This window comes from Lycorma delicatula, chromosome 9 (genome assembly GCF_047948215.1).
Source record: "Lycorma delicatula isolate Av1 chromosome 9, ASM4794821v1, whole genome shotgun sequence".
Lineage (NCBI taxonomy): Eukaryota > Metazoa > Arthropoda > Insecta > Hemiptera > Fulgoridae > Lycorma > Lycorma delicatula.
The window spans coordinates 84,265,188-84,290,501 of record NC_134463.1 but is presented as its reverse complement, the minus strand read 5'-3'; the positions used below and the strand labels follow the sequence as shown (position 1 = coordinate 84,290,501).

General features: G+C 27.2%; 1 protein-coding gene across 1 annotated transcript in view; it reads left to right on the top strand.

Moving 5' to 3' along the window:
- Ggamma30A (guanine nucleotide-binding protein subunit gamma-e) overlaps positions 1-23,743 on the top strand; it is a 74,572-nt gene extending 50,829 nt beyond the window's left edge. Inside the window, exon 3 of the mRNA XM_075375643.1 lies at positions 23,160-23,743. Within this exon, the coding sequence (XP_075231758.1) occupies positions 23,160-23,265 (106 nt within the window). The 3' untranslated portion in view covers positions 23,266-23,743. The remainder of the gene's footprint in view (positions 1-23,159) is intronic.
- The last annotated feature ends 1,571 nt before the right edge of the window (positions 23,744-25,314 follow it).

The window sequence follows — 25,314 nt, the reverse complement described above, 5'->3', positions numbered from 1 at the left end:
ATTGAAGAAATAATTTGATTGAGTATTAATTGTACAAGAAGAAAAAATTAGGATTTAAGATTCAATGATAATACAGTTTTTTTGCAGCAATCAAAATTTATTTAGAAAAAAATACTGAGTGACATAGATTTATTACTAGGAAGCAAAATTCAATTTGAAAATAAATAAAACTAAATAATTATAATGAAAAGTGACAAGAAGGCAGGTAATTAGCATTAAATGCAAATATAGTGCAAGACAAGAAAATATAGAATTTTGTTATTTAGTTAGTAAAAATTATGGAGAATGAATTATGTAAGGCAGATATAAAAAAACAGGGTGGCCTAAGCAAGAAGAGCCTTTACGCATCAAATGTAATTAAATAATTAGAAAAAAATTCCCAAAAATACATTTTTTGGGACAACAAAACATGTTTTACATTAAGTAAAAGGAAAACTGAAAAATAATAACGCAAAGAAAATATGATGTTACAGGATTGAAAATTAGGTAGGTCATTAAAATTCAAAATGAAGAAGTTTTAAGAAGAATAGGAGACAACAAAAATGTGTAGCAGAATTACCGACCAAACTAAATTGATGCATTATGTATTGAGACATCCATGTTTAATTAATTGGAAATACAAGCTTTGGTGAATGGTAAAATCTGTAACTAAAGATAACATTCCATAAAACAGGTTATTGAGGACATACATAATAAAAATTCTAAGGATAAAAGATCAGCCAGGACAGAAAAGAATGTAAAATAGCATCAAATAGTAAAATGAACAAAATAAAAAATAAAAATCCATAAATTGCATGTACGTGAACAAATTAACCTCAAATAATTTCCATAAACAATATAATTTATGCAAACTTTGTTAATGTTTATTTGATTTGTTTAACTTATATTGAACATACTAATAAAAATATATGTTATTTTCTACTGCATTATTATCCTAATTAAACGATGAAGACAATAATAATGAAAATTGAAAATTTTTAATTTATTTTATATATAGGTATACTAACAAATGTCATACAAAAAAAAATTTGTTTCATCTTCATGCTGTTTTTCATACATTCAAACAGCAAATATTAATAATTTAATAATCATCACAAGAAATATATATATTGTATACATTGTGTTTGTATATGTATGTATATATATATATGTTTGTGCATTTTGTGTACGATGTATATTTGATAAAAGACTAAAAAATTACTAACAAAGTTAAATAAAATTAATAACAGTGTTTATTAGTAAAATGTGATAAATGATAAAAAAAATACCTAAGTCATTCATAAATTTTAATAAAATTAAATATATCAGTTTAAAAAAATCATATCCATCAAAAAGTAAATCAATCTTCGTTAAAGGAATTTTAAAAAAAAATAAGGCGTATGATTGATTGTGATTAAAAGTTTTGTATATCAAATATTGCACAAAAGGAAGCTTTAACACTTGAGTAACTCAACTGAACCTTTGGGACATTAAAATTCAACTTAGCTAGTCATCAATTTTACCCCCATGAGCTCCTTGAAAACATACAATACATGAATAAATAAAATTGTATCAATTGAAAAAGGTAAAACACACATTTAAACAAAGATACTGTGCAATCATCATAATATATTTCATGAAATTAAAGAGTATTTTAAACAAATCAATTTTCAATACCTTTTAATGAAATTAATATTAAAAAAAAGAAAATTGTTGCAGAAAATAATGGCAAATTCAAAATGATTCCCCATTTATAAATAATGTAATAACATTAAGATGATTGATATAGCCAGTTTCTAATAATATATCTTAAATTTTTATATACTCTCAGTAAGTTCTCATATATATATATATATATATATATATATATATAATTATACAGAGTGATATTAAAGTATGAAAACAGTTTCATATTTCAAGTATAACAAGTGCAGGTCTGTATAGTTATAAAAATACTATTTTATGATACATTTGAAAATTTTGTCTGTCATTAAATTTTATTTACAACATTTAACATTTTTTACTACAGTAAAGTGTACATAATATACATGATTTTAATATAAAATTTTACAACAAAAACAATGGTGAAATCTGTTTCTCAATAAATCCCTTTGACTTTGAGTTATAAACAATCAAAGTTGCAAAAACAGAAAAAATTTCATCAGTAATAAAACGAAGTAGAACACTCCTTAGTAACTTTTTTATTTGGCATTACCTTCAGAATTACATCAAGAAACTTTAAAAAGTTAATATTGGTATTAATGACCCAAACACTAATAATAGAAGCCTTCACAATATAAACAACACTAATAATAATAATACACAATAACTAATAATTTGTTAACATTGTTACAAATGAAATGGCTAGGTCAACTGATATTATTTATTGTGAAGGCTGTTGTTATTATTAGTATTTGAGCTATTAATTCCAACATTAACTGTTTTAAGTTTTTTATTGGATGTAATTCTGAAGGTAATGCAAATAAAAGAATTACTACAAAGTATTTTACCTCATTTTAATACTACTACCATTTTTCTGTTTTTGCAACTTTGCTTATGAGTAGAAAACAAAGGCATTAATCGAGAAAAGTTTTCACGATGGTTTTTTCATAGCTTTACATTTAATCATGTATCATATGTCCATACAATTATTTTTAAAAAAATTTGATTTAATGTGGTGTATCCAAGCTGGGGGACAAAGATTTCAAACATACCATAAAGTAATAATTTTAAAACTATGTAGATTCGCACTTGTTTCTACCTCCTAGTATTGCCCAGTTTTGAAATATGAAGCTGTTTCCATACAATAATATCAACCTTTATGTTTTAAAAAATTGAATGTAATTTTATATAGTTAATAATATTATGTATATGTTATTAATATAATGGTAAAATTACATTAAATTATACTAACTGTTACAAATTTGGTTCAATGAGATGTAAACCACTAGTGTCAGTAATAGACATTTGTATTACTCGTATTATGCTATCAAATAAATCATTTTTTCATTATATTCAATAATTAACTAATGACATGTTATATATTGTACAGTGTTCCACACAGTATGTCATCCCATATAATTTGCTGATTACACTAACAGTATTATTATTTGTTATTATTATAAAGAAAAAGAATTTGCGATAATAGAAATTTTAAAGAAAAGGATGATAAATGGATAAGGTTTGGTTATATGTTTACATAAAGTTGTTTACTACCTACGGAAATTGACAAAGTATATGCAGTCCATTATTTAATAACATGAAGGGGTACATCATTAATTTGTTACTTTATACTACCTTTCCCAGTCTTCTCACTTTTTTTAGTAAATCTAGCATGGGGACTTTTAAAAAATCTATTAAAGGCATGTTTAGGACATTTTTCCAAGTGATTTGAGAGCCAGGTTTCTGATAAGCATTACTGTTATGATACAAACACAAAACAACATAATTTTTGTTTTAATATAACAATATAATAAATAAATAAGAAACCCTAGGTCACAAAATTAAAAAAAAAACTTTTTAATATATAAAATTAGACCTTTAAAAAGTAGAGTTTCAAAAAACATTAAAAATAATATTTTTTTATATTTGAGAAGTTTGCATCAGATTTAAACTAATACCAACAATTTATTTATCCTTAATTTGGCACTGACTTCAAATAGTAAAGAATTGAAAAATATTATATCCTCAAAAATGTAAGAATACACATCTTTTTCTGAAATAATTTTATTTTTATTCACACTTCAGTAAAACCTTCATAAAATATTTGCTATGTGAAAAAATTGTTTTGAAAAAATCTTGATAAAAATAACATATATAAATTACATAACCAGATTACTACAGAGTGTAAAGCTAAGATTCTCTGGAAAAAAAACAAATGTATATTGTTTTTAACCAAAAGTTTTCAAAATAAAATTCCCAACATTTCTATTTGAGAATATTTTGAATAACAGAATAACATTATGAATAAAATAACAATAACAAAATAATACTAGTATTTCATTATAGAATATGAATTTAGATTTAAGTGGCAGGACGGTAGCGTCTCAACCTGTCATGCATTTTTCATACTCTATAAAATTCCATTTCCATATTCCATGCACAAGGTTTTAGCTTATGTGGAAATATCTTTAAACAAAAAATAAATAAAAATTAATAATGATTATGGCAAAAGGAAAAAATCTTAATCATCCAATTATCTTTATAAAAAGCTTTTGTTTAAAAATGTTCCACTTATCAGTAAAAAAATACAATGAGACCATCAGAGGAACTTGCTCTAGATAATAAATTATATAATTATAGACTCTCCTACGTTGTAATGAATAAGAACTGAAAATACACAAAAAATACATTTGGGTCAAATTAAGAATTTTGTCCTTATTTTGAATTTAAATAGTTTATATATATATATACTTATACACTAGCATCTCCGTCGCGGCTTGTCCACAGTATATGTTTATTTGCTTTTCCCGTCACGGTCAGGGGATATTTAGCCGATCATGACTCGTTTCGCTGGCTCATCGCGTTTAGCGAGAGGACTCTGCCTCTTGGACCCCACTGTTTTCATTTTTGTGAGAATAATAATAAATAAAAATTACAGCTTGTTCAGTTTGATTAAAAATATCAGTGTATCGTCATTTTTTCAGAGCAACATTTTGATCAGTGCAGGACCCGAAACTTTGAGTGATTTAAGAATGTGGGTTTCATTACAGTCGACCTCCACTTTAAAAATATTAGTTATAACTGATTACCAGTACTAATTCCCTAGGGGAAGACACCCTCTAACCACCCCCTACGTACCTAGCCCTGATGGATTTTACTGGAGATCATCTTTTAAACCTCGGCATACGACATCTCTCAGTCGCCTCTGTCCAGGATGCCACTGATGTGAATGTCACAAGCGACATTCCCATCGGTGTAACTATTCGTAAAAATAACAAAACACATCTCTAGTCTCAAGCAAGACTGAAAACTATAGTCGTCGAAGGTACTGAATCGCCTACATACCCGAAAGTTAAAGTAACACAAACGCGGAAAAACACTTAAACAAGAACATGAAAATAAAACTAATAACAAAACAACCAAACCCGATAAAAAACTAACAAAACAAACAAAATTAACAAGAAATCGTAAAAAAACAAAGTATGCAGGTACAACACCAAGCAGCACTTTACATTCCCTCCGTAATCCGTTCCCTAGCCAAATAGTGCAGAATTCTGCAACCAGTGACCATTCAGTCCGGTACTTCCTGTTTTGACTGATTTAAAGCGTTGCTCCGACGGTATCCAGTCAAAAAATTATTGTGATGCGCCCCAGATCGTATCTGGCGCACTCACACAACACATGGAAGGCATCATCCCGCACCCTACACTGCGGGCACAGACCCGAATCCACCAGACCGAACTCAGACAGTCTACTCTTGAAGGCCCCTGAGTCACGTGCTTGTTAGGGGAAACCCAAGAGCCCCCCGCAAGCTTCTCATATCTGAGAAGAGATCGTGCGTATATCGCCCATCAATAGTCTCATCCCATCTAGCCTGCCATATATCATAACCATGTTACTCGATTTCCCGAATCTTTTCGGAAGTCAACTCACCCAACTTCCTAGCAACATACCGGAGCGGTATGAGAGACAGGAGCTGTCTCTCAAGAGCTAGAATATCAACCGGTTGCACTCTCTCTCAATTACCAAGACCGACAATGAAACTGTCCGGTAACTACCTGTTACTGTCAATAGTAGTAGTCGTTGGGCCCTCAATAATATACCTCTATAACTACGGAATTTCATCCTATCCGCCCAAACTAGCGCAGCATACAACATAATTGCTCCGCACACGCCCTTGTACAGTATGCTTAGGGTCCTAAAAATGAGACCCCAATCCGGATTGATCACACGTCGGATCCCAAAAAAAGGCACTACAAGCCGTATTGAAGGTGCCTCTTGAACTGAAATTTCTCATCAAGATACACCCCGAGGTATTGAACCTAAGTGTACTTTATTCGATGGCCTGACATCGATACTCGAACTCGCCAACTCTCCGCCAAACTGCCTTTGAGGAGCATCATCGTAGTCTTCTTCGGGCTGAAAGTCATCTTGTGTTGATGAGCCCATTCGAGTACCCACGAGTGGCCCTGAGCTCGATCTCCCTCCGCGAGCATCCTTCGACCAGCAGGAGCCCGTCGTCCGCATAGGCCACAACAAGACGACACCCAGTGGACAACCTTAGCGGTAGAAGAGAGTCAAACTCCACCACCCACAAGAGAGGACTGGAGAGAGGTTGAGTCGCCGCGTCGTATACCGTCGCACCCATTAAAAAATCCGAAAATGGTATTTAGATATTTATCCGAAGAGTATTTGCAAGCCTAGTGAATATCTCGTTTAGTATAGTCGGAAATAGGGAAAATTTGCAATCATTGTTCAATTGGTCGAATTTCAAACAATCTAGAAATTAGTTTTCAGACATTCACATGATGATTACACACACCAAAAATCAACTTTATATCTTTATTTTTTGCACAGAAATTAAAAAAAATTCTAAATTTCATTGTTGCTCCATTTTTTTAACATTTTAAAAATCCTTTTAACTTTGTATTTCAGAAAACTCGTTTCTTAGTGTGCACTTACACTGTAAAAAGGAAATGTATACAAATTTTCATCAGTTTATCTTCAGTAGTTTTTGTCTGACGCTGATGAATCAGTCAGTCAGGACAAATTGCTTTGTATATGTACAATATATATGAAAATTTTTTTTTGTAATAATTTTGATGATGTGTTCTCTTTCTGACAATAGAATTTGGGGAAACAAAGGTAATTTGTTTGAAAGAAACAAATTACCTGTGTTTCTAATTAGTAACGTGGTAAATATATATAAACAAAACTGTGTTATCTTTGAAAAACCTGTAAAGAATATAATTATGTTTTACATTACAATCAAGAACGTTATTGACCTTGATTTATTGTTATTACATTTTTTTTTAATTCAATGTTTTTCCTACAAATATAGTCATTGCAAAATCAATAAAATTAATTAATCCCTTCAATATAATTAATAATGAACCACTTCATGTTCAGAATAATAATCGTAAACTATATTTATAATTATTATTACCTTAAAAAAGAAAAAAGAATAACTTTAACCTTATCATAAGCATGATATAGTTTGTACAACTATATTTGTCAAGGATTAAAATAATGTTTTACATATTAGCAAATATTTTAAATTAAAGTAACATTTTTTGAAAAGCAGTGTTTTGAGATTTTTCAATTCATTTAAAAATTAAATCAGTTTTAAGTATTTTATCATAAATATTGTTTATTTTTCTTCACTTAATAATCTCTACAATTTTAATTAATACATCAAAAATCTTAACTAGAATTCTGTACAGAAGAATTGAGAGGAGAGTGGAATAAGTGTTAGGAGAAGACCAATTTGTTTCAGGAAAAGTATAGGGACAAGGGAAGCAATTTTAGTGCTCAGGTTAATAGTAGAAGGAAAGAAAAACAAACAAACATACTTGGCATTTATAGACCTAGAAAAAGCATTCGATAACGTAGACTGGAATAAAATGTTCTGCATTTTTTAGGGTTCAAATACAGAGATAGAAGAACAATTGCTAACATTTACAGGAACCAAACAGCAACAGTAATAATTGAAGAACATAAGAAAGAAGCCATAATAAAAAAGGGAGACTTACAAGGATGTTCCCTATCACCGTTACTTTTTAATCTTTACATAGACCTAGCAGTTAATGATGTTAAACAACAATTTAGATCTGGAGTAACAGTACGAGGAGAAAAGATAAAGATGCTACCATTTTTTGATGGTATAGTAATTCTAGCTGAGAGTAAAAAAGATTTAGAAGAAACAATGAACGGCATGGATGAAGTCCTATGCAAAAACTACCGCGTGAAAATAAACAAGAAGAAAAAAGTAATGAAATGAAGTAGAAATAACAAAGATAGACCACTGAATATAAAAACAGGAAGAGAAAAGATTACGGAGGTAAAAGAATTTTGTTATTTGGGAAGTAGAATTACTACAGATGGACATAGCAGCAGCGATATAAAATGCCGAATAGCCAGGCAAAACGAGCCTTCAGTCAGAAATATAATTTGTTTACATCAAAAAATAATTTAAACATCAGGAAAAGATTTTTGAAAGTATATGTTTGGAGCATAGCTTTATAGGAAGTGAGACTTAAGACGATCGGTGTACCTGAGAAGAAAAGATTAGAAGCTTTTGAAATTTAGTGCTACAGGAGAATTTTAAAAATCAGATGGGTAGATAAAGTGACAAATGAAGAGGTGTTGCAGCAAATTGATGAAGAAAAAAGCATTTGGAAAAATATAGTTAAAAGAAGAGACAGAATTGTAGGCCAGATATTAAGCCATTCTGGAATAATCGCTTTAATATTGGAGGGACAGGTAGAAGGAAAAAATTGTGTAGGCAGGCAACGTTTGGAATATGTAAAACAAATGTTAGGGATGTAGGATGTAGGGGGGGCATACTGAAAAATGAAACGACTAGCACTAGATAGGGTATCTTGGAGAGCTGCATCAAATCATCAAATGATTGAAGACAAAAAAATACCCATAAAAGTTTTTAAAGAAAAAAGTTTATTTATTTTAGAATACATTCTTAATGAATCTTTAAATTTAATAATAAAGTATGAGGAAATTGTCTATTTTTGTATGTATTTTTAAATAAATATATATTACTCTGGTAATATTCACTATGAGGTATAGCCCTGATTGCAGATTTCAGTGAAGGATATTTTACAGTATGTTTAGATTTTTAGAAATTCCAGACACATTTGATAGACAAATGTAACAATCAGTTACATGATCCTTTGGTTCACGCCAAACCATAGGTACACCAAATGGTAAAGCCTTCCGTGTACCTTTCAGCCATTCTCTTAAATATACAGAACAATTAGTGCCTACTACATGAGGAGCCCACGTCTTATCCTGATCACCAATTTTACACTGAAAGTACAAATGATATGCTTATCTAATTGAAGGTGTAATGTTTTTTTCTATTTGATTTTACAGTTAACCCACCACATACATAACAAAAGGCATCCACATCATTTACAGAATTTCGAGGCATTATGACACTGCATTGTTAACAAACTTAAGACAGCAATAAGACTGAACAAAATTAATTCATTACTAAATCCAGTGCTTAATACAAACAAAATAGCTGTGTTTTCAGCTACATGTTTTGACCTGCATAGACATGATTAATCTTGTCCATTAAGGCTCACTCTTCAGTATTAGGTATGATTTCATAATATGTAACTATGATATGATCTAATTCTTTGTCTAGTATTGTTTATTTATAGCTTAAAACTTATGTTATCAAAGTTAAACAATAAAAAATGAGCTAACAAAGCACAATATGGGAGCTTAAAATGCTAATTATATATATATTGAAAAATGAAAAAAAAATCCTTTAATTAAAATTTTAATTTTTTTCAAAAATGGTGGGTGATAGAATCTGAGTTCATACTCATTTTCAACATCAAAAAACAGATTAAAATCATGAATCGCATGTTAGGAAACAAAAATTATATTTATCAGTGTTATCAGTCAGTTGAAGGTTATAAGGGACAGAGTAAATAATTTTGAAAAGTCATCCTCATTTAGATTAATCTCAATTATTAATAAAAAAAATACCTCTTGCAGATACAAGACAAACGAATATTTTGATATATGAGTAATAAGAAATGCAATTCTTTTATTGCCCAATGGTAAACACGTTAATGATTATAAGTGGAGATTGAAATTTTTTCAATAATTATCACTGATTTATTAAGAAGTGTGATAAATGCCTTTACATGCTAGGTTAATTAAACATTGTAAATATGTGTTTTATATTTCAGTATTACTCTCTCCCCTTCCTAGCATTGTCAGTCTTAACATTTGTAGTGATGTGTTTCTGAGTACCTCCACTCTCAAAACTACTTTTAGCACTCTAATAGTTGCTAAAAGTGCTGAAAAATAGTTTTGAGAGTGAAGGTACGCCAAAATTCATCAACTACAAATGTTAGAGAGACAACACTAGGAAAGGTAGAAATACTCAAAATAATTATGATAATCCTGGCAAAAATATAAAGTATTGTGACAATGTGTTTTGGGTATGTTGTCAAAATAATTTATATTTACACAGTCATATATATTAAAGTTATGATTAATGTACAAAAAAGTAAACTAGTATATAAAGATTTAAAAAGGCTTTTCTATTGAGCTCTGAAGTACCATACCGGTTCTTCCCCAATCACACCCATTGGTAGGATTGCTTTTAATTAAGCTGTATTATTCTTTAAGGAATATTTATGTAGATATAAAATGGAAATATTTGGAGAATTATTCTCCTTTAAGAATTTAAAAGATTATTAATAATTACAAATATTATAATCCTAAATGACTAGAAAATCTCCATTTAATTTGATAAATTTGAATAATAAATTGTATTCTGCAACAACTAGATGGTTTTCTGGAACTTCTAATATGCATATCAGGGAGAAGCATCTTAGCATCTTTATTAACTAATATAAAGTAAGGACGAATTACAAAATGTCAAATTGAATTCTTGAAAAGAAAAAAAAATAATAAAAATTTAAAGTAAAAAGTGTAATTTATAAGATATGTATGAGGTCAATTGTCCCTGTTTTATTAGTCTCTTTTAAAATAATCGTAATAATATAAAAACCAATAAAATTAAATTAAATCCTATTAAATTAATAATGAAATAATTCATGTTCTGAATCATTTAATTGCAAAATATGTATAAAACAAGGATATAAATTTAAATTTCAATTAAAGATAATTTTTTTTTCATAACTCTTAAAGATGTGATAAAAATAATCATTATTTTTTAAAAATCACGGTTATGACTGATTCAAAGAATGTAATAAAAAATCTTATATACAATGTTTTGTATCATCTAAATGCTTCACTAATATTATTTTACAGTACGGTTATATAATATTTTATTTTATAAGGAAGTTGCAATGACAATCTTTTTATTATTTAAATGCTTAATACATTATGATTTAATGAAGACAGTAAACGATTGGTTAAATATGTGTGTGTGTATGTGTATGTGTGCGTGCGCATGGGGGTGCGTGTGTATGAAGAGAGAAATAGAACGAGGGGGAAGAATTAACAGAAAGAAACAGAAGGGTTTGAGGAGTGCACGTTACTAAAATAGATATCGTAAATAAGTAACTAAAGGCCAGACTGAGTCTGCATCAGTTTTCTTTAATATGTAGTCATAATGCTTCATTAAACCAATACGAGTTAAATTCCATCAAACAAAAAAAGGATCACATTAAAAAAAAACTTAATTAATTTGGTATAACTGCATTAATTTTTACACAAAAATAAAAAAAAAATATTAAATTAAAACAACAAGAAGTAATTGCCTCAAGTAATGTTGTTTTTTCCCCTAACATATTATAGTTTAAGAATCTTTTTTTAACAATTATCCAGGAGAACATAATGTAATATATTATAAAAATATTAAATAGTTATTTTACAAATAAATACAAAATCAAAACATTAAGTACTCCATCCTCCAAAAAAATAAATAATATAAAATTACATAAAAATCAAATTTGTTATAATTCAATTCAGAAAAACTTTAATTTTTTTTTTTAACCGGTAACTGTACCTCTTTTTTTGTAGAGTCCCCAAAATTTACAAAATTTTATTCATTTAATTTCTGAAATCTTCTTAGACAATTCTATTCCTTTTTTGATAATGAATATTTTTCAGATACTTTTATTCAAGTTCTATTCTTTCAAAAACTTAAAAGTAACCTACAATTTGCAGCCTAGAAATTTTAGTGTAGTTATTGTGTAAAACAATATCTTAAATATAGGCTTGGCTCCAGTTTCTATTTTATTTTATTTTTATAAACAAAGAGTTACTGCAATTAACTTTAAATCTCTACAACATATGCATTTATGATGTTACTTTACAAATATATTTATTTAAGAGGCAGAAGTAGAAAGACAAAGCATTCTTAAATAGTGATAATATAAATAAGATTAATTTTTTATTTCTGGAAAGGCAGAATGATCTACTAAAGTTAAAAATAATACAATTTAGATGTATAGAAGTATCCATACATGTGTACAAAAGAAGGAACAAAAATGTGAATGTCTTAATTGGGAGTAGAGTAAAATTTAATGATTGTTTGACTTATATAAAAAACACAATCTGATACAGTTATAACTTACAATTTTTATATGAGTTTTCATTTATTAAACAATAAATAATCATAAGAATTGTATTATTTCTGTAAATGTGATATGTATTATATATAAATGAAATCAGGGCCTGTAAGAGTTTTGTAAAAAAATTTTCTATTTTTTGCCATCTATTACTGTGTATCTGTTGTCTATTACATATATTACATAGGGTTTACAATTTCATTGTAATCTTTTTGGATTTCTTTTATACTTAATTTTTCTTAATATTGTAATATAATTTTTAGTTTGTGTTAATGTAATATTTTGTTTGTTATATATTTTCTCATGTGTAATTAAAATTGATCGCCTAAGGGTTTTTCATTTTATATAGTGTAATTTTCCATCATTTTCTCTGTACAGTTTAAGAAATTCAAACATACATGTATTATTTGCTTGTATGCACTCACATGTGGGCAAGTATACACACCGAATTTAAGGAAACCAAATACAGCATTTTTTATATGTTTTCAATTATGAAAAAACTTCTCGAAATAACATGTGAAGTTAGTTTTTGTACTCTTTAACTTTAATTTAGACATAATTTATGGTTTAATTAGCTTTGTTTAACTTTTTATCAAATAACTTTGGGTAATTCTATTGTACTTGTACTTTTGAGAAGGAAATCTTTACTATAAAATTTACATCTAGTTTACTTTGCAAGTTTTGTCTAGTCTAAACTTTGAATAATAGTTGACATTATCATTAATAAGAATCAAAATTAGTCTTTAGAATGAAAAAAACTGATTTATATAAGATACAATAAGAGTATTTGTATGTGCAAATGAAAAATCTGGCAAAGAATTGTAACTTTCTAATTGTAAAATACTAACTTTTGCTGATCTCCGTAGTGGAATGGTAGTGTTTCTGCCTTTTATCCAGAGGTCCCGAGTTTGAATCCTGGTCAAACATGACATTTTTCATGCGCTAAAAACTTCATGTCCATATCCCATGCATAAGCTTCACAAGCTTTTGTGATGATATCATCAAGAAAAAAAATTGTAACTTTCCTGGCCTTGACAGACCTTTCAAACATATCATTGGATTTATAAATATTAATGATTTAATATTTTTATTTAAAATCAATCAAATAAATTGTGAAGTACAAAAAAGGAACAATTTTGAAAACTGATTTTTTTAAAGAAAATCTAGTAAACATTTCAGAATTTTGTTTCTAATGTTCATAGGAGGTGAGGTGATAGCGATCACTAGCTAGCAATGAATGTATGTTGTTGTCTCATCTTAAGATTAATAACTCGTATATTTCTCTTATAAGGAAACATTTAAATTAAATTTTGCACATTAATATAAAATCTATTTAATGATGGAAGAAATCTCACGTGTGATAACAGGTACCACCTGCTTGATTGTAGGTGCAAACTGGAAATTATAGTCTGAGAATTTTATGCCTGTTTTCATATTAATTTTTGTGTTATAGTTTTTCCACAAATTCATTCATACTACAGCTGTTTATCAATTGATTGGAATAAATGATTTTGTTCACAATAAGAGGTTTTTACAAATTATCCAACGAAACATTATTCTACAAAACTAACATTTATGAAGCTTTGAATGATTAAAAATTTAATTACTGCTATTTTCAAGTTTTAAAAATTATTTATTTTGTAGATATTGGGTACATAAATATCAAACTTCATTAAAATATATCAATCTTTTCTTAAGGTACAATTTTACAGAAATATAGTGAACAGATGAAAAGTAAAGCAATATAAGGCTTATATCTACAGGAAGTTTTTTGTTTATTTTGATGCCATGAGTCAGACCCTTAAGTTTGGCAGACACTATATAATCATTTCCAGGGTGAGGTGAAAATGAGGATCAGAGGGAAAATGAAGCAAGAAAGCATATTTGTTCACATGAACCTTTTTGTTTATTTTGATGTCCTGAATCAATTCCTTTGGCCAAAATCTCCCAAGACAACCTTTTTTTTTTAGCTTTTGTTGCATGTGAAAATGCCATGCTTGACTGGGATTTGAACCCCGAACTTCATGCCATGGAGGCCAGCTACCAAGACATCCTGTCAGGGAAAATATAAAACAAAAATTATGGATACTGTGATGCCCCTTTGTTCAATGGTATCGAGAATCAGGCTAAAGTTGATTATTATATATACGTACAAAACCAAATATTTGTGAAAAATTTCAACTTTTCGATCAATAGGTTTTTTAGAAGATATGAGGCAAAAATTGTTTAGAAATAATGTTGAAGACGACCCCCCTCCACCCTAAAATCAAATTGGCTTAAAACTGTGGAATTTTAATTAACTAATTTCAAAACCCGGTTTTAAGTACAATAAATTATTATTACTATGCTACCACTATACAAAAAGTTAAAAATCCAAATCCAAAAACTATAAAAATTTAAAGCCATTGATGTTTCACATATAGAAATGTTTTGAGCCATTTTCAAAGACTTGAGCCATCTGGAAATATTTATTAAAATATAGATCACCACACATACATACTTATATATGCATATACAGCTTTCGGAAATTTCAACAGTCTTTATACATTATTTTTTGACTCTTAGAGTCCAAAATATCCTTAATATGTCAATGTTATTAACATAATCAAAAAACTTGACATAAAAATTTTGGATTGGTCTATTTATTTCCTTTTATAACTGCTATATAGCAGCCATAGAGCTATAACTAGAAAAGTAAAAATTAAGATTTTATAAGAATAATTTTTTTTAAATCAATAAAATTTTAAAAACTTTAGTTGTGAACGTTTCAAAAAATCAAATTTATTTATTTTTGAAGCTGTAAAACTTTAAATGTAGACCTTTAAATGCTAAGTTCCTATATTTAAAAAAAATCCCATTTTTCTTTATTTGCTTATTTTAAATTTTATAAAAAAAAAATTCTTAGCTTCATAACAAAATGAAATGTGTTGTTAGTTATCTATGAGTATCTTACTTCTGACACCACAACTATTACTAGTTTTTTTATAACTCCTGTTTCTAAACTATTCTTTTAATTATTATAATGACCATTAGTGCTATTCTAATATTGAAAATATGTATATATAATTTTCTACACTGTTAAATCATAAATATTGATAAATATGAATTCTTGTAATTTCACAAACCTTTGGAGACTACTGATTATTTTTTAATATCAAAATGTACTCTTAATTTTTTATTTTTACTTTGCATATGTGATTCTTCAGTATCATGCTTGATATTTATTCTATTAACTCTTTAGCTTAGTAAAAGAGATTTTCAATTTATTCAATAACTGTTTAGCATAGTCCTTTATTTCTAGATCAAAGTTCTTCAAAGTAATATAACTAATTGATTGTAAAACATGTACAATAGGAAAAGCAGAAAGGAAGGGATCAAATGTCTTTGAAATATAGTACAAGAGATTAATGAAAATCAGGTAATTACTAAGCATGAAAAGAAGAGATCTTAATATGAATAAACGAAAAGAGAAAATTGTAACAAGATTTCTTACACAGGATCATAGGTTGGTAGGTAACTTTGTGAAAAAGGATTGTGATGTGCATAAAATAGAAACTGTACAGGAAGATAAAAATTGGAACATATAAAAACAGATAACTGAGGATTTAGGATGTAATTATATTAAAAGATTAACATAAAAGAAAAGATTATGGACAGTAGCATCAAAGCAGTAAAATTACAACTGAAAAAAAAATTATTAGCGATACCAAAAAAGTTATTTAATTGCAGACAGTTCTGATATATATATATATTTAGATTAAATTTTTTATAATCCATTTTTTTTCTTTTTTCTTCCTCTGTATGTTAAATAAATATATAATATAATATATTTTCAGCCTTCGCAAAGTACAGAATTAGAGAACCTTTACCTTTTTATGTTCAAAATGTTTAAGAGCCTAAGCCCATCTTCAGTGATTTTTTTAATAATTTTTCATTTGTTTACACATTTACACATTAAATTTTATCTTTTTACTTTTATTTTATAAAAATTGTTATTAATGAAATTTAATTTTACTACATATTATTTAACTATATATTATATAGTTATTTAACGTACAGAGGAAAAAGAAAGAAAAAAATGGACTATAGAAAATTTAATCTAAGTATATTAATAATAAATGCCAATCACGCAAAGTTGTCCTTTAAATTTTACAATTTACACAGAAAATTATGTAGAGTCATTTAATTCAATAAACTTCAGTAAAAAATGTTTGGAATTAAGTCTAATATTTAAGTACGCAAAAATAAACATTAAGAGTTTATGCAGAACGTTTCAGAGTATAGCAATAAATAAAATATGCTTATTACAAGAGAAATTGCATAAACATTGATTTATACAATTTATTTAAAGTTTTGGGTAATGGTATGTCTAATTATATATATGAATTTATAAAAATTAACATTAATATAAACAAAAAAGAAATAATAAAAACAAGTTACAAAAAAATACATGATTTGATAGAGATGAAAGACTATAAGAAAAATACAATTTATAGAACAGATAACATTAATAATATAAATCAAATAAAAAACAATGGAATAAATAAAGATAGTATAGTTTGTACCAATGTCGATAATATACAGAAAAAATCAGATAAACTTAAATGATAATTTAATGAATCTAACAATAGTTGTTCCAAGATGAAGAAAAATTAATAATCGCAAATTCATTTAAATTTAACTTATCAAATAATAATGTAGATAAAATTATAAAAAGCGCGATAATAGATTCAAAATATAATATTGGTAAAATTAATTATACTAATGAAGAAAAAGATAAAATAAAAAATTATATAAGTGATAAAAATAATAAGTTTAAAAATAAAAATGATAAAAAAATTAATTCATAATAAAAATTAATAGTAAATAAAAATAAAATATATAAACTAAAAAAACAAATTAAAAGAAAATAATTGTATAGTGATAAAATCTGATAAAACAAGAACTCCCATTATCATTTCAATTGATGAGTACAATGATTTAATAAATAAATATATAAATGAAAATAATTTTAAAAAAATTAATGACCCAACCAATAAATTTTTAAGAATTAAAAAAGACCTCACAGTTAAATACAAAGAAATATTTAATTATAATAATAAAATATCATAGCAGATTATATCCATACAAACCTTACGCCCCAAAACTCACAGGTCTCCCAAAATTACATAAACAAGATATCCCTATGAGACAAATCAATTTCAAAACAGCCCCAAGTTATAAAATTACCAAAATTATTGATAAAGTAATTAGATCAAAGAAATTCAGAATATAAATATAATATAAAAAACAGGGACAAATTAATAAATTAATAATAAAACCGAAATGATTAGCTTTGTATCCAAATATACCCATTTATTATTATTATACAATTTCAATAATAGAAAACAAATTAATAAAAACAGGTGAAGATTAAAAATTTATAAATAATATTATAACAATAATTATAAATATATATGTAAGCTAAAATTATTTTGAATTTAATGGAACCCGTTATACACAAGTAAATGTTTTACTTAATGTATAAATGTTGGAAATTTATCTGCAGGAATTTGAGAGTAGAATAGTATAAATCACATAGATAAAATTTTATTATGGGTCAGATACGTGGATAATATTTTAGTTATATATGAACCAGTCATAAATAACGAACATGAAGTAAATTAAATTCGTATCATAAAACATTAAAATTTACATATGAAATGGAACGTAATAGAAAAATAAATTATTTAGACGTAAATATTAAAATAAATAAAACCAATGAATAATAATTGGAGTATATAAATAACCTACCTCAAATGAAATCATTACAAACAAGAATTCTAATCATTCTTGGTCAAAAAACAATATTTTTAAAAACATGATAAATAGAGCAATAAAATACATAAACGATAAACAGGAATTGTATAATGAAATAAATAAGATAAAAAATATAGCTACAAAAAATGGATATCGTTATTTTTCAGTAACACAAACATTACTACTTTAATACCTATAAATAAAAATAAAAATAGTATAAGAGTAAACAAATAAAATTATAGAAGACTTAATTGATGCATATAATGGTAAAAAATGTAAGCCTGCTTATAAACCTGATAATCATACAATAAAACATTAAAAATATAATAATAAAAAAGTAAAAAATAAATATGACTCTTCCAGTATTTATAACATAAAATGAAAAAATTGCAAAAAGATATATATATTGGTAAAACGAATTGGTTCTTTAAAGATAGACTTTAAAGATCTTGGATCATTTAAAAATAAAAAAAATAGCTTTCTCAAATGTAGCAGATCATTTAAAAAATAATAATCATAATATAACTTATTTAGATATAATTAAAAGAGCAAAACATGAAAATAGTAATAAAAAATTAGAAATTTTAGAAAAATTATATGTATATATATATATATATATCACACACAGATATAAATGTAAAATCAGCCTTATAAATCTGCAAACAGAATTTGATGGGGACATTCTTATTAAAATTTTAAGTTGGCATACAAAGATAAGAAACTGATAAATTAATAGTTATTGCAATACATTTTCATTCTCTTGACTGAACAAATATTTGTTCTGAATTTTTAAAATGGTTTTAAATTTTATTAATAACATGTTTTACGAAATAAAAGTAAAAAGATAAAATTTAATGTGTAAATGTAAACAGATGAAGAATTATTAAAAAAATATCTCTGAAGATGGACTTAGGCCCAAAAACGTTTTGAATATGAAAAAGTAAAGATGTGAGTGTTCTCTGATTCTGTACTTTGCAGAGGCTAAAAACATTATATTATATACGCGCGCGCGCGCACACACACACACACACACACACACACACACACACACACACACACACACACACACACACACACACACACACACACACGTGAAAAAAATGTAAATTTTTTTCTCAAAAAACAGGTGAATTTTTTAATTATAAAAAATACCAAGCCTAGCTGGGATTTGAATCCAGAATTGATGATGCAATGTTATCATTGGTTTGGCTGACTGATAATAGTTTATGTGCTGTAGATAATGTACTGTTTTTATTCTACATGTGTCAACTGTAAATGAGGTTACGTATAGTGTTTTAAATTAACTACGCAAGCGCGCGCGCGCGCGCACACATACATATATATATATACAGAGAGAGAGAGAGAGAGAGAAAGAGAGAGAGAGAGAGAGAGAGAAAGACATGCATGCACAAACATAACTCCTTGTAAATTATTGATCTTATATTAACAGGAAACTATAAATTCTTAATCGCTTTTTACTTATATTCAAAACACACATTCATTGGAATTCACTGATCTTTCTTGAAAAACAACATTAGGAATTATAATGAAGAGAAGAAAATAAACCTGTATCGCTATTTCTATCTCCATTCTTTTATTTCAAACTACTAATATCTCTTTCTACACTTTAGACGCTTAACAATTTTGTCTCATTCTAGTCACATTTTATCGTTACTAACAATTTAGACACAAGGCTTCTAACAATACAATAAATAGCTAATTAAGAATTATATTTTAAAGTAATTTATTTAAATTTATGAACACGTACAAAAAGTTTAAATGCAAGGGAAAAATATATTATAAACAGAAAAACAAGTTTATCTGCTTAGTTGAGTTAACAACTTGATCAGTTTATAAAAATCCTAGATGTTCAGGAAATTTTATAGTAATTAATTAAAGAAGCATTGTTTAATCATTTATATCTACTTCATACTTACACATATTTACACGGTCACACACAAAAAGTAAGATTAAATGAAAGATAGTTATAATAAATTAATAATATCCATTAATCAATGACTATGTTTGGTCAAAGAGTTTACAACAGAGTTTGAGCTGTTACAATGTTTTGTTTTAAAAACTCATTGTAGTCTATTTTGTTTAAAATATGGATAGGCTTATATAAAAATAGTAATAATCACATGAAAAAATGTAAGCAATGCACAGCCAAGAAATCAAAATATGATAGAAAAAAGAAAAGCAAGCAGTTAGTTGGAATCTAACACTGAGCCAATTGTTGTAGTGTAGTGTGTTAATCTAAACTATTATATAAAAAGGAAGAGGGTTTTTGTTTGTTCAAGATAAACAAAAAAAAACTGCTCAATCAATCGCAACCAAATTTTTACCCATGTTTCTTGTCATAACTGAGAAGGTTTTAGGATATATTCATCTTGAAAAAAAAATTACACAAACACACACGCGCACGCACAGACATATAAATATATATACTCTTATTAATTTATGTAAAATCGATTTTTAAACTGTCCATATTTTAATCTGTACTGATTAATTCAAAAAAAAATTCAGCAATCCATCACAGTATAGAACCAAATAAGAGCTCTTTACCTTATTTTTCTTTTTTTTGTCATTTTTGTGGCTTAAACAGCCACAAAGATGTTTAAAAAATTTTAATTATTTCACTACACATATTTTTTATATGTGTAATAACTTGGTATTTTAGTGGGTAATTTTGAAATTTTAAGTTTAATCAACCGATGATGAGGAATTCCTTGAAAGTGCTATTGATGCATAAGGGAGAATAATAAAATGAAAAAGTAAGGTATGAGCTCTTATTTGGTTCTGTACTGTGGTGGATTGCTAAATTTAATTTTTGTTTTTTACACACACACACACACACACACACACATATATATAGTAGTGGAGATTTCCCGGTTTAAAGCACAAACTTTAATGAATTGAATCTATCACTGTGTGCGCTGGGTTTGAACTGAATAATTCGAATCAATCGAATGAATATTACAAAAATAATACAATTAAATTTATGTTAAATGAAATAATATTAAATAAATTTAAAAAAATATGTTTAACAATAATGGGCTTCCAATGGGGACTGTGTGTGAGACTAAACTGGTGAGATATGCACCAATTATTACCATCAACTGGTAACAAATGCGGGGTGCCCCTGGGATGCTGTTTTGGGAGCTGCAATGGGGTGCTCTTATAATATTTTTGCAAACAATAATTCAATTTTCAATATTCAAACAGGGTATTTGTTAGTAGGTTGGAGGCTAATTTTTTGCACGCATCAGGTAGACACTCCACTTAACAGATCATGGAAATGTGTATACAGATCAAATGTGTATACAGATGTGTAACAGATCATGGAATATATATATATATAAATTTGTCTCTTTGTTATCACACCATGTGAGAACCAGCCGACTGATTACTTTCAAATTTGCAGAATATAATCGTGTTATCCGCGAGAAAGTTTTAAGCCATAGACCGAGGCCCTAGCACCCTTTAAGGTTAAGATGTTAAAAATATTCATTATTTCTTTGCCCCCAAGGAGGGAAAAGTTGTGAGTTAGAAGATATTCATTATGGAAAAATTAATTTAATCCTTTTACTTCATTATTATATTTATGCCACAATGGTAAAGAAATAAGTATGAATTTTTAATCATTGAAGGTGCATGTATTTTAGTTACCATTGTTACTATTATTCTATATTTTGTAATTTAGTTTCTTTTTCAGGTTTCTACAAACCTGAATACTGTAATTATTATTTATCAGTATATTCTCACAACCACGCGGATAGCGTACAGTGATGGGGTCCAGGGAGTGGACCCCTCTGGGTAGATGGGAATGGTGATAAAAGCAAGCTCTTTGGGTGTCCAGGGTGCCGGTCCCCCGGCAAATTGGGAATGGCGAGTAACGTGAGCTCCGTGGCCATGGGGTAGGCTCCTTGGGAGGCCCGAAGGAGCCCATTAGTTGGTTCTGGGATTCGCCTGGGCTGACCTGAGCCCCCAGTAACATCGGATATAGTGACCAAAAATTTACCTCTTGGTTGTTTTGGTATGCTGTTAATGTATAATGTATATTGTTTATAATTACATCAGTTGTAGTGACATATCGGTTATTATGACTTATTTTTTCTACTGCAATGCAAAATTTTATCCCTTATAATGACGGAAAGTGACTTATGAAAGACGCTTAAGTGACTCGTCAGTAAAGTAGTAGTATGTATACATTGTAGCTACTGGAATATTTTGACGAATAAATTGAGTCACCTTTTCCTTTTTACCTGAATATGTATTATAGTTCTTGTTTTTCTTACCTTCTTCTGTACCAGATTATTGTAAACTGAAGCAGGCAAGAATCTTTAGCAGAATGGGGCTATAGTCTACAAAATCAATCGTTGTCAAATGCATTGTTTAAAGATTTTCAAGAGGTTGAAAAACATCTAGAAACGCATGAAACTGTAACAGATGATGATGATGTAATGACTTCAGTACTAACAGAAATAGACGGGGACTAGATAATGACAACGATGAAGACATCAACCCCCCAAAACAATTTTCCTTTCATCATTTCATTGCCGCTAAAACTTCTGGAAGAAGCAGCAATAAAAAGAGTTTACCGGTTTTTCAGTTTTACAGAAATTGTTAATGAAGAAACAAAGAGTTTGTTTCTTCAAAAAACTCTCAAAAACTGTATTACAACACGAAATGTTCGAAACAAAGTAAAGCCGACTTTTTAAAAAATAAATTTTTACAGTTTCTCTCTATCTTCTTTTACTTTACCATATTTTACTTATTATTCCATATTTTTTTAAAAATATTTTATTACAGAAATAAATTATTATTGTTATTTTATTGTATTACAACATTCGTGTAGACGGCATATTAAAAGTAGTATACTAAGCTACCTAAACATCTGTTATAATGTCCTAAAATCGTCGGTTCCTTTGAGATTATTATAAACGACATTTACTGTAAATAAATCTATAATTGCAGGCTAGTATATTTAATTTTTCAGGCTCAATATTTTCTAATCTTTTTATCTCTGTTTACTTTAAGGTCATATTCAATTTCTTTTGTTGAAGATAATACAGTATTATTCTGTTTACATTTATAAGCAAATTCAAAATTTTAATTTTTATTCTTAATTGTTTACAGGATGAGAGAATATGTTGAAGAAAATGAAAAAAATGATCCATTAATTCATGCACCAGATAAGAAAAATAACCCATGGGCCGAAAAAGGAAAATGTGTCATTATGTAGAATAAATTATATAGTATACAATCATAATATTAAATAAAAATGTCATTACATCACATACAAAAAAAATACATATATATATATATATATAAACTGACAAGAACACTTGCTGATAGAACTTCATACGTCCCTTTACACACATGCAACTTATTTAAATTCATTTATCACTCATCCAAAAAAAGTCATCATTCATTTTTTCTTATTTATTTTCTTTTTAAAAACATAATGTGTAATAATAAATTATATTTATGGACAATTTTATTATTAATATAATATTACGACAATGTTTATTATTTATCTATTAAACTGATATATATTTATTTATGTATTTTAAGATAATAATCTAGATATATATTTATATTATTATTTTTATCTTTAGTATTATTATTGTTATTATTATCATCATTATTATTATTATTATTATTATTATCATATGATGTATTAAGATAGATAAAATATATATATTTATTTTTGTTTTTAATTTTTATACCATATCCATTTTATATAAATACATTTCCTTTTTAAAAAATTGTATAATTAAAAATGTAGTACAAATATTTTTCATTCATTAAAATTGCATTTAACTGTTAAATGCATAATTAATTTATATTATAAATTACACAGTTAAACTTCACTAATACATATATTATTGTTTTAGAATTCATTATATGATTTTGAACTACTTATGAAGGAAATATTTAATGAAATTACATTACTTACACTGAATTATTATATTGAAATAAAAATTAGCCAGTATAAATAACTAGCAGCCGAGATCTTACAAATAAGAAATTGATATAAATCAACTTTGGCAACATTGATGTTCTGAAAACATGTTGAAAACTAAACTAACTCCAAAAACCTTTTATTTAAGTAGTCATTTAATTATTTACAAAATGGGTTATTTATAAATGTAATTAATCTTAGTGATCCATTATTGTGTATAAATATACTTTACAGAGAAAAAGTATTTTTTAAATTAATTTTTTTAATGTTATATAAAAATTTTTTAATAAGAATGCAAATACCTTTATATATATTAATAATTGTATTTCCTTTTTTTTCTTATAAAATGTAACAACCAGATCAAATTGAATGCAGGCAAAAACTGTTTACATGAAAATAAAAAAATGTCATAAATCTGTTTAATACTAGGAAGGTTAAACTTATATTAAACCCATAATTTTGACAAACTTTCCTTTACACATTCTTAAAAATGTTAGGTTCCTTTAACTTATAAATTATTTACCTACATGAATATGGTACGGTGATTTCACGTGAAAACATGATAATTAAAAACGTTATAAGTTGTGATAATATAATACTGCTACAATCATCTTGAAACGAAAATTCTTCATTGTACCAATGTTATTTGTCTGTTACAGCAATATTTTTAGATTATATATAGAATATAAGTATGACTATAATACTGATATCTACCAAGAGCATATATAGGATGGTGTTTTCATAGAATTTCTTAAAAGAGTCTCATTATATTTATTGGCAATCCTACTCTCAAAACTATTTAGCTTTACTATTAATGCACTATTCAAAATTATATACTCGCATATGTATTTGTAATTGTTATGTGTATAGATTTTAAGAGGTATCAAATGCCAGTTTTGAGTATTGTTTACTTCTTAGGAATACTTTAATCTGTTAAAAATCTGAGTTTTAATTATTCATACCTATGTACCCTGTAAATATTTACATACTTGTATTTTAAATATTTATTTCCCGATATTCATGATATAAAATTTTTTCCACCACCTTTATCATACTAGTAGGAAATATGATTCTTTCATTTTCAATTTTATTTACCTAGTTCTCTTCGTAACTGATGTTATTAAGTATCTTTGATGTATTTTATTTCTGTGCCCTTTTCTCACTTAATAAAATGATGGGATTGTGATGTCTTAGTAATGTTGAAATTTTTTCCTCGCTTCAGGCCATTGATAATGAAAATGAAAGCGTCCTTAAAACTTTAACATCTGGATATTGAAACCCATGATGCTACATCAAATGAAAATTAAGATAATAATTATTGTCCTT